Source organism: Molossus molossus, unplaced genomic scaffold (assembly GCF_014108415.1).
Source record: "Molossus molossus isolate mMolMol1 unplaced genomic scaffold, mMolMol1.p scaffold_m16_p_7, whole genome shotgun sequence".
NCBI lineage: Eukaryota > Metazoa > Chordata > Mammalia > Chiroptera > Molossidae > Molossus > Molossus molossus.
Genome location: NW_023425401.1, coordinates 102,906,997 through 102,923,343, shown reverse-complemented (window position 1 = coordinate 102,923,343; position 16,347 = coordinate 102,906,997). Strand labels below are relative to the sequence as shown.

Below are 16,347 nucleotides of genomic sequence, written 5' to 3'. Positions count from 1 at the left end.
TGAAATGGATGGGGAGCCCAGCCCCCGCCGCCAGGCAGGCTCCAGGAAGGCCAGGGCACTATCCGGCCCATTCCAGGGCACACCCCAGGCTGGGGTTACGGACACACTACACCAGGCCAGGCACCGAAGCTCCCGGCTTCAGGACACCAGGCCCCTTCCCACCAGGCAGCCGGTGCTTTCTCTTCTGCCTCACGTCCCAGCACAGCGCGGGCTTTGGCCACACATCCAGGATTATGTAATGCACATCTGCCACGGTCCATATGACAAGAGGACTTTCAAAAACAATGGTGACATATCCAGATGAACGGTGGCACAGTTATCCCACGAATCCTAGGTGAGAAGGCGCCGTCAGCCAGGCACAGGTGGATGCGCGTCCTGCCACCCCACGGCGAGGCCCGGCTCGCGTGGGCGTCCGCGCGCAGCCCAGGCGCGCAGCCCGGGAAGCCTGCGGGAAGGACGCCCGCGGGGAGGCGGGGCGGGGCGGCGGCAGGTGCGGGCCTGGGCGGCGAGCGCGGGCCGCCGGCCGGAGGGGAGTTCCGCGGCCCGCCCCTGCGCCCGCCCCTCTCGCCCGCGGCTCCTCCTCGCTTCGCCATGGTGGAGCGGGGCGACGCGGCGCCGCTGCTGCGCTGGGCCGAGGGCCCCGCCGTGGCCCCGCCGCAGGCCCCGGAGCTGCAGGCTGGAGGCCGGGGATGGGGCGGCAGTAGGGGCGGCCGGGAGGCCGCGGAGCCGCCGAGGCGGCGGGAGCCCGAGGAGCTGGGCGCCTCCGAGGTGCTGCTGCAGCCTGGGCGCCTGGAGCTGGGCGACGTGGAGGAGGACCAGGTGGTGGCCGTGTTCGTGGTCACCTTCGATCCCCGCTCGGGTGAGAGCCTCTGCGGGAGGGGGCGGGAGAGGGTCCCCCCAGCCACCGGGCTTGGGGCGGCGGGGGAGGGGCTCGCTGCGCGCGCACCCGCATCCACACATCTGCACCCCCACCCGCCGCCGGGCTCCTGCGGAGCCAGCAGGTTGTCCCCAGGAGGTCTGGGCGCGGGGCGCGGGGCTTTGTTCCCTGCACCCTCCGAACCCATGTCCCTTCGTCCGGCTGCTCCTCCGCGGACCGCAGTCCGCGCCCCCTCCCCACTGTCGTGTACGCGCTGCTCCGGTGATGGAGGGTCCTGTGTGTGGCCACGGGCTCGCTGGCTTTGGTTTTCTTGATTGGCTAAAGGGGTGTGGGTGGGTGTGGGTGCGAGTGTTTCCCCCCTTTAAGGGGAGGAACGCCTTCAGGGTAACTACTGAAACTGAGTGTCCTAAGCGTCCCTGCCCTCGGTCCCCACCTGTCCCTGGATGGTAACTTTCCAAGCGGCCAACTTCCCTTTCTCGGACGTATTACTTTGAGGAATTAATGCCGGAGGCATTCAGGGATGGGGTTGAGGAACTAAGCTGGAGAACGATGAAAGAAAAGGGAAGCCTACTCGGTAGGCTCTTGCCGGGGTGTTTGAGGAAGGAAGGGGTTATGCACATAACCTTTGGCCGGCCCGCCCACTCAGGGAGTGTACACCTGAGTGGTGGGAAACCTCAGGGGGGTCAGAGGGGGTGAATGGATGCCCCTGGGAGAGCTGGTCATTATCGGGCGGGAGAGCTGAGGTGCGATTCTGGGGTTTAAGAAAACCCAGATGTGTGTCTGCATCACTCCAGTGGAGCTGCTGGAATGTGGAGTGTGGAGTGAAGGACACACCTCTACTTTTCTGTGGGTTCCCTTCCTGGTCCCCAGCAATGTGTGGACCCCATTCTGAAGAACTTGAAGGGTGCCGTGCAGTGGGAGGAAACGGGGTGAGCACCCTGAGAGGGGGTTGCAGACAGGGCGGATGGTTCCTGCAGTGGAATTAACTTCAGACAGGGATTATTAACTAGCTAGACACAGGAAGTGGCTATTTGGGAAGAGGAGCCCAGGCCTTCCTGACTTTGTTCCTTGGCCCCATCCCAATGGCTTTCTAACTTTTTTGACTGTGACCCACCCTATGCAATTAATTTTATATGACAACAACACACTCAGGCAAAAGTTTCATGAAACAGTACCAACCCCTCCTACATGCAGTGCATACTGATACTTTCTATTCCCTTGGTAAAAAATTTTATGCTATTCACACATTGATTGGCATGTGGTTAGGCCACCCAGATACCAGTAGTTTGAAAAACTCCTCTTTTTTGACCAAAGTAACCCTTACTGCCAGACCAAAACAGATACTTTGTAACTAATAATATTCATTATGCCAGACCCCATTACCTACCAGTAAATATAGCAGGTCCTCCAATAACATTGTTTCCTTCAACTGGTTTCGTTACAATGTTAATGAGAAAGAAAAAAAAGTATTCCAGACCAGGGTAACTGTCTGTGGAGTTTTCATATTCTCTCTATTTCTACACGGGTTTTCTCCAGGGACTCCAATCCTGAAACCCACCCCCAGTCCCAGAGATGTGCACATGAGGTGAATGGCATGTCTCAGTGGTCCCAGGCGGTGAGTGTGGGTGTGTGTGCCCCCTGTGATGGAAGGGCATCTGGTGGCTTCCCACCAGTAACCTGAGCTGCCAGGAGAGACTCCAGCCACCTGCTACCCTTACCTGGAATAAGGGGGTTGGAAAAGAATCATTTTACTTGTTTGTATTAACCTTCCTTAAATGCATATATAGCTAACATTTATTTCAGTGTTTCATATTTGAAGTGTTTGGGGTCTTTATTTAGAAATTTGGTAATATTTTGTGACTAGAAATATGTCATAGGAACTTAACTCTTGTTTATATCAATTAACCGTTGGTAAAATTGGTTTCATTATATGTCGTTTTGCTTTCACGTGTCAGTTTCCAAGACCCAAGGGACAATGTTAAATGAGGACTTACTGTTGTTGATGGGAGGGGGCGTGAAATGCATTCTGGGAAGTGTTAAAGAGTAGCAGAAGCAATGGAACATGAACAGCATCTGATTTAGCAGTGGTGGCTCCGGCAGTGGAGTTTATGGAGAGGAAGGAGAAAAGAATATTCTATATTAACCACAGATGGTGTTGATCACATTGAAAAGCAGAGCCGGGACCCTTGCCCTGCCTTGTCAGTCACAGATGGTGAGCATGGTGTCATGGTTTGTGCGCTGTAGACACAGGTGTGTAAGTGTAATGGTTTTCAGATTAAGGTTATTGTGGAAGAAGGAAATGTAAATGATACCTGGATACTTACTTTACATAGGTAGGCATTTTACTGTAATGGTGTTTCATTTGATTCTAATTACCACTGTTATTTGAGGATCATCTATACGTAGTTTATACATGAGAGCATAATTCTTCTGGATACGGGAGAAGTGAATAATTCTTTTATACATTTAGATGCAAGGTTTGGAAAGCTGGGTTGGGCATCTCGAGAAAAAATCTGAGACAAGGGTAGAGGTGTAAAATATGTTCTTTCCAATGGAATCATGGTTTGAAAATGATGGTTGTTGGATCTACAAATGATGTGAGGACTTAGGGGCTTGCTAGTGTTTATTCTCTCTCTCTCTCTCTCGTCCTCTCTCTCTCTCGTCCTCTCTCTCTCTCTCCCACCCTCACACACACACACACACACACACACACACACACAGTCACACACTCAGCCTTTATCTGGAGCAGGGAGCCCCTGGGATGGCAGTGCTGGCCATCTGGGCTACAAAGCTGCTATTGAAACCGGGCCCAGTTGCTAACTGTGCGAGCTGGTGGGAGAGGTCGCAGCCAGAATATTGCTTTCTCCTGTGTTCAGCCCATTATTTAGAGCCTTGACTTTAAGGGAAAAGGCATTGTCACACTTGGAAATCAGCCCTCTTCCTGTCCATGGAGAGGACATAGCTGTCTCACCATGTGACTGAGGACTTGTGTGTGGGCCTGAGTCAGACAAAGCTTCGAACCTGCAAAGCTTGACACCTGTGAATCTGTCTCATTGGACTGTTTCTTTCTGGGATTCCCTTTGAATGGCTACATTTCCCCCAGAGTTATTTTGTGGGTGGGTGTGGGAGATTTCTATGCTGTGTGTGTTTGTATTGGGGCAGGTTGGGGGGGGGGGGTTGGCTGAGGTTTTTAAGATATTTTTTCCCCTTTTTCTCCTGATTAGGGGTGAATTACTACCTGTTCTTGCCCCAGGCTCTACCAGTGCCTAAATTACATTTCAACACCTATTTCATTTAGTGCATCTGAATGCCCTTATGTTTATGTCAAATGAGTGTACAAAAATCACTCACACCAATTGTAATCTCCATACACTCTCTGTGTTGTCAGTGAAATACAAGCATTTCTTTTAGGCACTGGGATTAGGGCTGGGTGTGGTGTCTGGGGCTTGGCTTGGATGCTGCCCGGGTCATCTAACTTGCGCAAACAGTAAATGGCTCCAGCCTTGGGTGGGAAAGTGACAACGTGGAATGAGAATGGAACATCAGGAGCATCATTTTGAGATGCAAAGAGCAGTCCTGAGAATGGCTGGCTGAAAGAGGCCAAAAGAAGGCCAGTCTGGGAGCCAACAGGAGCGTCTGTTAGGATGATCCCCTCTGCCATGTCCCTTCTCCGCAGCTGCCATCAGACGGCAGTGAAATTCAATTGTGGCTGATTTCACTAATCCCACAGTGGCAGGACCTTTCTCCGGCTGGTGGTGACTCACCTGCTGTGGTTTTCAGAGAGAAGTCAATTTGTGAGCTGTGAATTCTGTTTCTTGAAAGTCTGTGGAGAGAAACGTAGGACTGGGAATTCAATGCCCACCAGGTACTGAGTGCCCATCGTGTGTCAGGAACTATGCTGGGCATTTTCTTTTTCTTTTTTTTATCCTCACACAAGGACATTTTTGTATTTATATTCAGACAGGGAGGGAGGGAGGGAGCGAGAGAGAGAAACATTGACGTGAGAGAGACACATTGAGTGGTTGCCACCCACACCACACCACCCGAGGTTGGGGACAAACTGCAACCGAGGTACGTGTCCTTAGCAGGAACCGAACCCGGGACTCTCTGGTCCGCAGGCCGACGCTCTAACCGCTGAGCCAAACCGGCCAGGGCTATGGTGGGCATTTTCAAGGACCTTGACTCTAATCCTTTCAATGATCTTCTCTGTAATGAGAAAAACTGACAAACAGAATCTAAGTCATCTTATGTCACAGAGCAGAGAGGGACAGAGCCTGGAGGTGATCCGGGCTGACCTGTCTCCAGTGCCTGACCTCCTTCCCACCCCACACTGCCCAGAGTAAAATGAAACCTGTCTGCGACACAGATGGTTTTTTCCACGTAAAACGAACGCACTGGAATTCAGCCCTGGATTGGCACGTGGCTGACTTGAAATCACCAGGATGAATGAGTTTCTTTCTACCCCAAGTTTCTGTATACTGCCTCTCTCTTCCTTTGCTTTGGATATGTCCTCATCCTAGGTGATTTTAAGACTACATATTTAGCCCTGGACGGTTTGGTTCAGCGGTTAGAGGGCTGCCCCATGGACCAGAGAGTCCCGGGTTCGGTTCCCGCTAAGGGCACGTACCTCGGTTGCAGTTGTCCCCAGCCCTGGTTGGGTCGTGTGGGTGGCAGCCAGTAAATGTGTCTCTCTCACCTCGATGTTTCTCTCTCTCTCTTCCTCCCTCTCTCCCTCCCACTCTAAGGATAAATGCAAAAATGTCCTCGGGTGAGGTTTAAAAAAAAAAAGACTGCATATTTAAAACCAGTTAAGATAAAAAACCAAGTGATATGGGCTGTTTAGTTTTCTGGTGGTGGAGCCTGAACCAAATGCTCTTTTCTTTTTTTTTTTTTTTTTTATCCTCACCCGAGGATATTTTTCCATTTTTTGTACAGATAGAGTGGGAGGGAGAGAGAGACAGAAACATCGACGTGAAGGGACACATCGAGTGGCTGCCACCCGCATGACCAACCAGGGCCGGGGACAAACTGCAACCGAAGTACATGCCCTTAGCGGGAACTGAACCCGGGTCTCTCCGGACCGCAGGCCAGCGCTCTAACCACTGAGCCAAACCGGCCAGGGCCCAAATACTCTTTTTGAGGTCTGTCCCGTGTGGCGTTGGGGCCATGAGTGCTCCTGGGTTCTTACTTTATTCCCGAGACAGGCTTCCTCTTGATCTCCCTCTGGACTCGGGGCCTCTGTATTTACCGATGGGAGGAAGCTGATGGGAATAGTACAAATCAAGGCATATGCGGAGGGGAAACCGGTCTGAGGGAGCTGCACCCAGACCTGCGCAGGTGCAGCCACTGGTCATGAAATGAAGACAGCAAGAGGAAATTCTTGATTGGGAAACACAAAAACGCAAGAGAAGGAGGAAGGAAAGTGACGTATTTCCCATTAGAAAGAGATTGTTTTGGTTCAAGATCGTTGCTTTCTCTACTTTAAATATATGAGATGAACTTTCTAACAGGCAGCAGCAACTATTGTCTGTTCTCCCTAAAGAAATGGTGGTTGGTAAAATCCAAATATGCCCGGGGGTGTGGTCGTTGGGCAGCCCTGCCCGGAGACAGGACAGAGTGTCTTGCCTGGCCTAGGAGCTTATACCACCTCAGCTCTGGGAGGCCCTCCCAGGCTGACCTTGGAGGGGCAGGTGTGTCTCCAGCCGGGCTCAGCATGGCCCTCTGGCTTCCCCTGGGCACCTGAGCTGCCAACCCAACAGGCTGTTTGTCCAAGTTCCTTGACACAGGGACTGTTTGCCTTTGCAGGAGCCCAAATCATGTTCCACCAATATTTACCGAATGACTGGCCACGTGTACACAATGCAAAGGAACAAGCTGGTGCGGCCATGTGGACCCCTCCTCAGGACTTCTCTTGCAGTAGAAGCCAGGCAGGGCCTGTAGGTCCCCTCATAGGCCCAGGACAAGAGATGGAAAGAGAGAGACACAGGGGCACGATCAGCCATCATGCATCTCTCTCTGACTGACTACCCCTGGGGTGAGCCCTTCTGTCGATTCCATCCAGGCGCAGGTCCCTGGCTGAGTTCCTGAAGTGCAGTAAGCATATCCGTAAAAGCAAAGGGCTCAGCGTGTGAAGACCGAGCCCGGGACAGGACTGTACAGGTTTTCTAGCGTGAAGTGGCTTGCCGCGAGAATGGCCACATTCACGAAATCATTTTCCTATAAGCAGCTCCATGTTCCGTATACAAACCGGTCTCCAGTTTCTGAGAATAGTGGAGTATTTCTCCTCAAGGGTGTTCCTCTTTCGCCACGATGTCTCTTCATCCCCCTATTTATAACCCATCACTTCAGTTACTTTTGACTTTTGCAAAGGCCCTTGTGTTAACCTTATGTTTTTTTCACCTGTTTATTATTTCAGTATATTCCCCAATTTGTATGTTGAAAGTTTTAACCCTCAGAGAAGCTGGAAGGAAAAGTACAGTGAAAACCTGTATGTGCTTCATGGAGCGTCCTCACTTGTTGACACTTTACCATCGTCGCTTGATCTTCACACAGTCAGTTCTGCCGGAGCATGAGCTGTGCACCCCAAAGACTCCCTGTGCTCTGGACACCCCGCAGGGAGCCACAGGTGTACGGGAAGTGGGGTCAGGGCCACTCCACTCAAAACCGTGTCAGTGGCACATTAAAAACATGATAGGAACTGAACGAAAATGGTAGGACAGCATGACATCTGATCGATCGTTAAATGCACAAATACTCCAAATATGGCACTTGACCTTAAAAAAGGCTGAGATTTGCACTTGAAGGTGGGTGTTGGAGGGACTGAGCTTGTGAGTGATTATGAAATGCTGGAGGAAGAGCGATGCGAAACTTGATAGAAAGTAGTAACACAAGAGGTGATGGGCACAGCTTAGCACACACACCATGAGCCGAGGCAACAGGCAGGCGTTTGAGGTTTGTATGCGGGGGTGCATTCTGTATACTCCTATGTAGGTCGGTCCAGCTGGGTGTCGCTCTCTGCATTTACACTGGGAACTTTGTAATCGAAATCACACATCAGCAAACATGAAATTCCCTGTGATCGGATTGTTCCCTAATGTATCAATTGCCATGGAACAAATTCAGCCAGAGTTATAGCAGAACTGACTATGTATAAATTCACTATTTAAAATTGTTTTGCTGAACTAGTTGAAAATAAGTCGCAGGCATTATAACATTTCATTTCTAAATACTCCAGTAGAAATCTCCTAAGAATAAGGCACAACCACAGTATCACTACCACCCTAGCATAATTAACTTAGGTTAATTTATCTGTTAGCTTTTTAAAAATTAATTTTATTTTTTTGAGAGCTGTTTCAGGCTTATAGAAATACTGAGCAGAAAGTATAGTTTCCCTATTCTGGCATTTCCCGATTATTGAGATTTTACGATATATATTTGTTACAATTTGGTGAACTAATATTGATACATTATTATTAACTGAAGTCCATAGTTTACTTTCGGGTTTATTTTTTGTTGTACTTTCTATGGGTTTTGAAACATGTACAATGTTATGTATCCACCATAACTATCACACAGAATAGTTTTACTGCCTTAAAAATCCCCTGTGTTTCAACTACTCATGTCTTCTTACCCCTGATCATTTTACTATCTCTATAGTTTTTTCTTTTCCAGAGTGTTGTATAGTTAGAATCATATAATATGTAGTCTTGTCAGACTGGCTTCTTTCACTTTGCAATACGCATTTAAGGTTCTTCCATGTTGTTTCATGGCTCCATAGCTCATTTCTTTTTATTGCCAAATAGTATTTTATTGTATGAACGTTCCAGTTTGTTTATCCATTCACATACTGAAGAATATCTTGGGGCAATTATAAATAAAGCTGCTGTAAACGTTCATATGCCAGCTTTTGGGTGGACATAAGTTTTTAACTCATTGGATAAATACAAAGGAGCACAATTGCTGAATCATATTTAAGAATATGTTTAGCCCTGGCCGGTTTGGCTCAGCAGTGAGAGCGTCAGCCTGCGGTCCAGAGAGACCGGGGTTCGGTTCCCGCTAAGGGCACGTATCTCGGTTGCAGTTTGTCCCCGGCCCTGGTTGGGTTGTGCGGGAGGCAGCCACTCGATGTGCCCCTTTCACATCGATGTTTCTCTCTCTCTCTCTCTTCCTCTCTCTCCCTCCCACTGTATCTGAACAAAAATTGAAAAAATGTCCTTGGGTGAGGATTAAAAAAAAAAAAGAATATGTCTCATTTGGGGTTTTTTTGTTTGTTTTGTTTTTTAATTTTTTTTCTTTATTGATTTTAGAGAGAGAGGAAGGAAGAGGGAGAGACAGATGGAAACATCGATGAGAGAGAACTTCAGTTGGCTGCCTCCTACATCCCCCTTACTGGGGATTCGGCCCACAACGGTGCCCTGACCGGGAATCAAACCTGTGACCCCTTGGTGCATGGATCGATGCTCAACCACTGAGCTACACCGGCCAGGCCTAATATGTTTAATTTTGTAGAAGCTGCCACACTGTCTTCCCAAGTGGCTGTACCACCAGCGATGAATGAGCGTTCCCATTGCTCCACATCCTCGCCAGCATTTAGAGTTGCCAGTGTCTTTGATTTTGACCATTCTGATAGGTGTGTAGTGGTATTTTGGTGTTTGAATTTGCATTTCCCTGAGAACGTAGGATGCTAAGCATGTTTTCATATACCCATTTGCCATCATATAACTTCTTCAGTGAACTATCTGTTCATATTTTTTTCACCTGAGGACATTTTTTCCATTTTTTGTTCAGATAGAGGGGGAGGGAGAGCGAGGAAGAGAGAGAGAGAGAAACATCGATGTGAAAGGGGCACATCGAGTGGTTGCCACCCGCATGACCCAGCCAGGGCCGGGGACAAACTGCAACCAAGGTACATGCCCTTAGCGGGAACCGAACCTGGGTCCCTCTGGACCACGGTCGATGCTCTAACCGCTGAGCCAAACAAGCCAGGGCTCTGTTCATATCTTTTGCCCATTTTTTTTTTTATATGAATTTTTATTTATTTTTTTGTTACAGATATTTTACCTTTTTACCCCATTGGCACCCCCTACCCCACCCCACCTCCGCCCCCTCCCCAGCTTAGTTGTCCATGTCCATTGGCCATGCATACATGCATATAAGTTCTGTGGTTTATCTCTTCCCATCCCCCAACCCCCCATCCCCTCTTCTGAGGGATGTCAGTCTGTGCCCTACTTCCATGTGTCTGGGTCTACTGTATTCCTCAGACTGTTATGTTCATTATATTCCGTATATAAGTGAGATCATGTGGTATTTGTCTTTTTCTGCTTGGCTTCTTTCGCTTAGGATAATACTTTCCAGGTCCCTCCATGTCGTCTCAAAGGATAAGAGATCTTTCTTTCTTACAGCTGCGTAGTACTCCATTGTGTATATGTACCACAGTTTTTTTATCCATTCGTCTACTGGTGGACACTTGGGCTGTTTCCAGATCTTAGCTATTGTAAATAGTGCTGCTATGAACATGGGGGTACATATATTCTTCCTGATTGGTGTTTCAGGCTTCTTAGGGTATATTCCCAGCAGTGGGATCACTGGGTCACATGGAAGTTCAATTTTTAATTTTTTGAGGTAGCACCATATTGTTTTCCATAGCGGCTGCACCAGTCTGCATTCCCACCAGCAGTGTATTAGAGTCCCCTTTTCTCCACACCCTCGCCAACACTTGTTGTTTGATGATTTGTTGATGGCGTCTTTTGCCCATTTTTTAATTGGGTTTTTTGTGTTCTTAATATTGAGTTTTAAGATTCCATTGTGTATTTTGGATATAAGCCTTTATCAGATATGTTTTTGCAAATATTTCCTCCCAGTCTGCGGCTTGTCTTTTGCTTTTTTTTTTTAAACAGTGTCTTTCACAGATCAGAAGTTTTTAATTAAAAAAATTTTTTTTTCTTTATTGATTCTAGAGAGAGAAGTGAAAGGGAGAGAGAAGTAGAAGCATCGATGAGAGAGAACATCGATTGGCCGCCTCCTGCATGCCCCCTCGCCCCCCATGGGGATTGGGCCCACAACCTGGGCATGTGTCCTGACTGGGAATCAAACTTGTGACCTCTTGGTGCATGGGTTGATGCTCAACCACTGAACCACACCGGCCAGACAGAAGTTTTTAATTTTAATGATGTACAACTTACCAAATATTTTTTTTTCATAGATTGTGCTTTTGCTGTTTTATCTCGAAACTCATTGCTAAACCCAAGGTCACCTAGATTTTCTCCTACATTATCTTCTAGAAGTTTTATAGTTTTGCATCTTACATGTAGGTATACTAGTCATATTGAGTTAATTTTTGTGAAAGGTGCAAGTCTGTGTCTAGATTCATTCTTTGCATGTGGATGGCTAGTTTTCCAGCACCACTGGTTGAAAAGACTGTCTTTTCTTTATTGTGTTGCCTTTGCTTCATTGGCAAAGATCAGCTGACTCTACTGTGAGTCTGTTTCTGGGCTCTCATTCTGTTCCATTGATCTATTTGTCTAATCTTTGCTAATATTTCACCAATATCACACTCTTTATATATATATTTATATCTAATAACTTAAGAATACACATTTTATATATGGAACATTTATAAAACGTGATATGAGCAAGTCATAGAGAACATATCAGAAAATTAAAAAATAGAACTGGCTTTGGCTACAACACAGTGAAATTAGAAGTTAGTGTAAAAAGATAAATTTTTAAAATTCCCCATGTATTTGAAAATGTAAAAACACACTGCTAAATAATTAATGAAACTTTAAAATACCTAGAACTGAATGATATGAAAACATTACATAGCAATATTTGCGTGATAAAGCAAAGGTGAAGTTTTGAGGAAAATGTATGTACATAAGAAAACTTTAAAAAGAATGAGCTAAGCCCTGGCCAGTTTGGCTCAACGGTTAGAGTGTCAGCCTTCGGTCCAGAGAGACCCGGGTTCGGTTCCCGCTAAGGGCACGTACCTCGGTTGCAGTTTGTCCCCGGCCCTGGTTGGGTCATTTGGGTGGCAACCACTCGATGTGTCCCTTTCATGTCAATGTTTCTCTCAGTCTTGCTCCCTCCCACTCTATCTGAACAAAATATTGAAAAATGTCCTCGGGTGAGGATAAAAAAAAAGAATGAGCTAATTGTCCATTTTATGAAGTTAGAAAATGAAGAGTATAAACTACAAGAAAAAAGGTGAAAAATACATAAAGAAGGATAGATTTTCATGTACACAGTAAAGACGTACTGGGATTTTTTTCAATCACAGTTTACATTCAGTACTGTTTTGTACCAGTTTCAGGTGTACAGCTTAGTGGTCAGTCATATAACCTACAGAGTGCTCCCCTGTTCTCCCAAGCGCCCACCTAGCCCATAAGTAGTCACCACAACATCATTGAATCTATTCCCTACGCTGTACTTGACATCCCTGGGACTATTCTGTGACTATTTGTACTTCCTAATCACCTCACCTTCTTCACCCAGACCCCCAACCTCACGCCTTCTGGCAGCCATCAGTCTGTTCTCTGTGTCCATGAGTCTGTTTCTGTTTTGTTTGTTTGTTTATTCTGTTCTTTAGATTCCACATATAAGTGAAATCATGGTATTTGTCTTTCTCTGCTAAGTCTCTGCTGAGTCTTATTTCACTTAGCATAACACCCTCTAGGTCCATCCATGTTGTCACAAATGGTAAGATTCCATTATTTTTATATGACCAAGTGATAGTGCATTGTTTACATGTACCACCACTTTTTTATCCACTTGTGTATTGATGGGCATTTGGGTTGCTTCCATAACTTGGCTATTGTAAATAACACTGCATGAACACAGGGGTGCATATATTCTTTTGAATTATTATTTTGGGTTTCTTTGGATAAATACTCAGGAATGGAATCACTGGGTCATAAGGCAGTTCCATTTATGTGTGTGTGTGTGTGTGTGTGTGTGTGTTTATTTATTTTTGTTACAGATGTTTCTCCTTTCCCCCCTCAATGATTCCCCCTCCTCCTCCCCGCCTTGTCCCCAGCTTTGTTGTCCATGTCCATTGTTCATGCATACATGCATATAAGTTCTGTGGTTTATCTCTCTCCCACCAACCCCTCTTCTGGGAATTGTCAGTCTGTACCCCACTTCCACGTCTCTGGGACTACCCTATTCCTTAGACTGTTATGTTAAGTGAGATCATGTGATATTTGTCTTTCTCTGGTTGGCTTGTCTCGCTTGGGATAATACTTTCCAGGTCCCTCCATGTCGTCTCAAAGGATAAGAGATTTTTCTTTCTTACAGTTGCATAATATTCCATTGTGTACATGTACTACAGTTTTTTTATCCATTCGTCTACTGATGGACACTTTTGCTGTTTTCAGATCTTAACTATTCTAAATAGTGCTGCTATGAACATGGGGGTACGTGTATTCTTTCTGGTGGGTGTTTCAGGCTTCTTAGGGTGTATTCCTAGAAGTGGGATCACTGGGTCAAATGGCAATTCAATTTTTAAATCTTGAGGTAACACCATAGTGTTTTCCTTAGTGACTGCACCAGTCTGCATTCCCACCAGCAGTGCACTAGAGTCCCCTTTTCTCCACACCCTTGCCAACACTTGTTGTTTGATGATTTGTTGATGGCGGCCATTCTGACAGGTATGAGGTGATACCTCATATTGTTTTAATTTGCATCTCTCTGATGATTAGTGATGTTGAGCATTTCTTCATATGTCTCTTGGCCATTTGTATGTCCTGTTTGGAGAGGTGTCTATTTAGTTCCTCTGCCCATTTTTTAATTGGGTTCTTCATCTTCTTTTTGTTCAGTTGTGTGAGCACTGTATATATTTTGGAAATTAACCCCTTATCTGATGTGTCATTGGCAATAATGCTCTCCCATACAGTGGGTTCCCTTTCCATTTTGATGGTTGTTTCTTTTGCTGTGCAGAAGCTTTTCAGTTTGATGTAGTCCCATGTGTTCATTTTTTCCTTCGTTTCTGTTGCTTTAGGTGATGTGTCAGTGAAAATTCTGCTGCATATTTTTTGCCTACATTTTCTTCTAGGATTTTTATGGATTCATGAGTCACTTTTTTTTTTTTTATCCTCACCCGAGGACATCTTTCAATTTTTTGTTCAGATAGAGTGGGAGGGAGAGAGAGAGAAAAACATCGACGTGAAAGGGACACATCGAGTGGCTGCCACCCGCACAACCCAACCAGGGCCGGGGACAAACTGCAACCGAGGTACGCGCCCTTCGCAAGAACCGAACCCAGGTCTCTCTGGACCGCAGGCTGACGCTCTAACCGCTGAGCCAAACCAGCCAGGGCTCATGAGTCACATTTAAGTCTTATCCATTTTGAGTTTATTCTTGTGTATGGTGTAAGTTGATAGTCTAGTTTCATTTTCTTGCATGTAGCTGTCCAATTTTCCCAACACCATTTATTTATTTTATTTTTTTTAATTTATTTATTTTTAATTAATTTTTATTACAGATGTTTCTCCTTTTTTCCCCACTGATTCCCTCCTCCCCCTCCCTCCCTGCCCTGTCCCCAGTTTGTTGTCCATGTACACTGTTCATGCATACATGCATATAAGTTCTGTGGTTTATCTCTTCTCCACCACCCCCTCTTCTGGAGATTGTCAGTCTGTACCCCACTTCCATGTCTCTGGGACTACCTCATTCCTCAGACTGTTATGTTCATTATATTCCACAAATAAGTGAGATCATATGATACTTGTCTTTCTTTGTTTGGCTTGTTTCACTTAGGATATTTTCCAGGATTCTCCATCTAGTCTCAAAGGATAAGAGATCTTTCTTTCTTACAGCTGCATAGTACTCCATTGTGTATATTTACCACAGCTTTTTTATCCATTTGTCTACTCATGGACACTTGGGCTGTTTCCAGATCTTAGCTATTGTAAATAGTGCTGCTATGAACATGGGGGTACCTATATTCTTTCTGATTGGTGTTTCAGGCTTCTTAGGGTATATTCCTAGAAGTGGGATCACTGGGTCAAATGGCAGTTCAATTTTTAATTTTTTGAGGTAACACCGTATTGTTTTCCATAGTGGCTGCACCAGTCTGCATTCCCACCAGCAGTGAACTCGAGTCCCCTTTTCTCCACACCCTCGCCAACACTTGTTGTTTGATGATTTGTTGATGGCGGCCATTCTGACAGGTGTGAGGTGATACCTCATTGTTGTTTTAATTTGCATCTCTCTGATGATTAGTGATGTTGAGCATTTCTTCATATGTCTCTTAGCCATTTGTATGTCCTGTTTGGAGAGGTGTCTATTTAGTTCCTCTGCCCATTTTTTAATTGGGGTCTTTGTCTGTCTTTTGGTGAGTTGTATGAGCACTCTATATATATTGGAAATTAACCCCTTATCTGATATATCATTGGCAATGATGCTCTCCCATACAGTGGGTAGCCTTTTCATTTTGATGATTATATCTTTCGCTGTGCAGAAGCTTTTGAGTTTGATGTAGTCCCATGTGTTCATTTTCTCCTTTGTTTCTGTTGCCTTAGGTGATGTATCAGTGAAAATTCTGCTGCGTATGATGTCTGAAATTTTGTTGCCTACAGTTTCTTCTAGGATTTTTATGGATTCATGAGTCACATTTAAGTCTTCTATCCATTTTGAGTTTATTCTTGTGTAGGGTGTGAGTTGATGGTCTAGGTTCATTTTTCTGCATGTAGCTGTCCAGTTTTCCCTACACCATTTATTAAAGAGGCTATCTTTACTCCAATGTATGCTCTTGCCACTTTTGTCAAATATTAATTGAGCATAATGTCTTTGGTCAGTTTCTGGGTTCTCTGTTCTGTTCTACTGATCTATATGCCTGTTCTTGTGCCAGTACCAGGCTGTTTTGATTACAGTAGCTTTGTAGTATAACCACATATCCAGTATTGTGATCCTACCTGCTTTGTCCTTCTTTTTCAAGGTTGCTGTGACTATTTGGGGTCTTTTTTTGGTTACATATGAACTTTTGAAGTATTTATTCTAGTTTTGTGAAATATGTCGTTGGTATTTTGATGGGGATTGCATTGAATCTATAGAGTGCTTTGGGTAGTATGGACATTTTAATGATGTTAATTCTTCTTATTCATGAACAAGGTATGTGCTTCCACTTTTTTATATCTTCCTCTATTACCATTTATATATATATTTTTAAAACTGTATTATTTTTTGTCATGACTGCACCAATCTGCATTCCCACCCACAGTGCACGAGTTTTCCCTTTTCACCACACCCTTGCCAACATTTGTTATTTGTTGATTTATTGATGACAGCCATTCTGACAAGGTGTGAGGTGATATCTCATTGTGGTTTTTCTTTTAAATCCTCACCTGAGGATATGTTTGATTTTAGAGATGGAGGAAGGGGGAAGAGAAAGAGAGAGAGAAAGAAAGAGAGAGGGAGAGAGAGAAGAGGGGAGAGGGAGGGGGGAAGAGAAGAGGAAGGGAGACCCATGTGAG

At 45.6% G+C, this 16,347-nt stretch overlaps 1 protein-coding gene across 1 annotated transcript in view; it reads left to right on the top strand.

Annotated features, from left to right (window-relative positions):
* The first annotated feature begins 591 nt into the window (after positions 1 to 591).
* DENND11 (DENN domain containing 11) overlaps positions 592 to 16,347 on the top strand; it is a 38,191-nt gene continuing 22,435 nt past the window's right edge. Inside the window, exon 1 of the mRNA XM_036246379.1 lies at positions 592 to 859. Coding sequence (XP_036102272.1) covers positions 592 to 859 — 268 coding nt within the window. The remainder of the gene's footprint in view (positions 860 to 16,347) is intronic.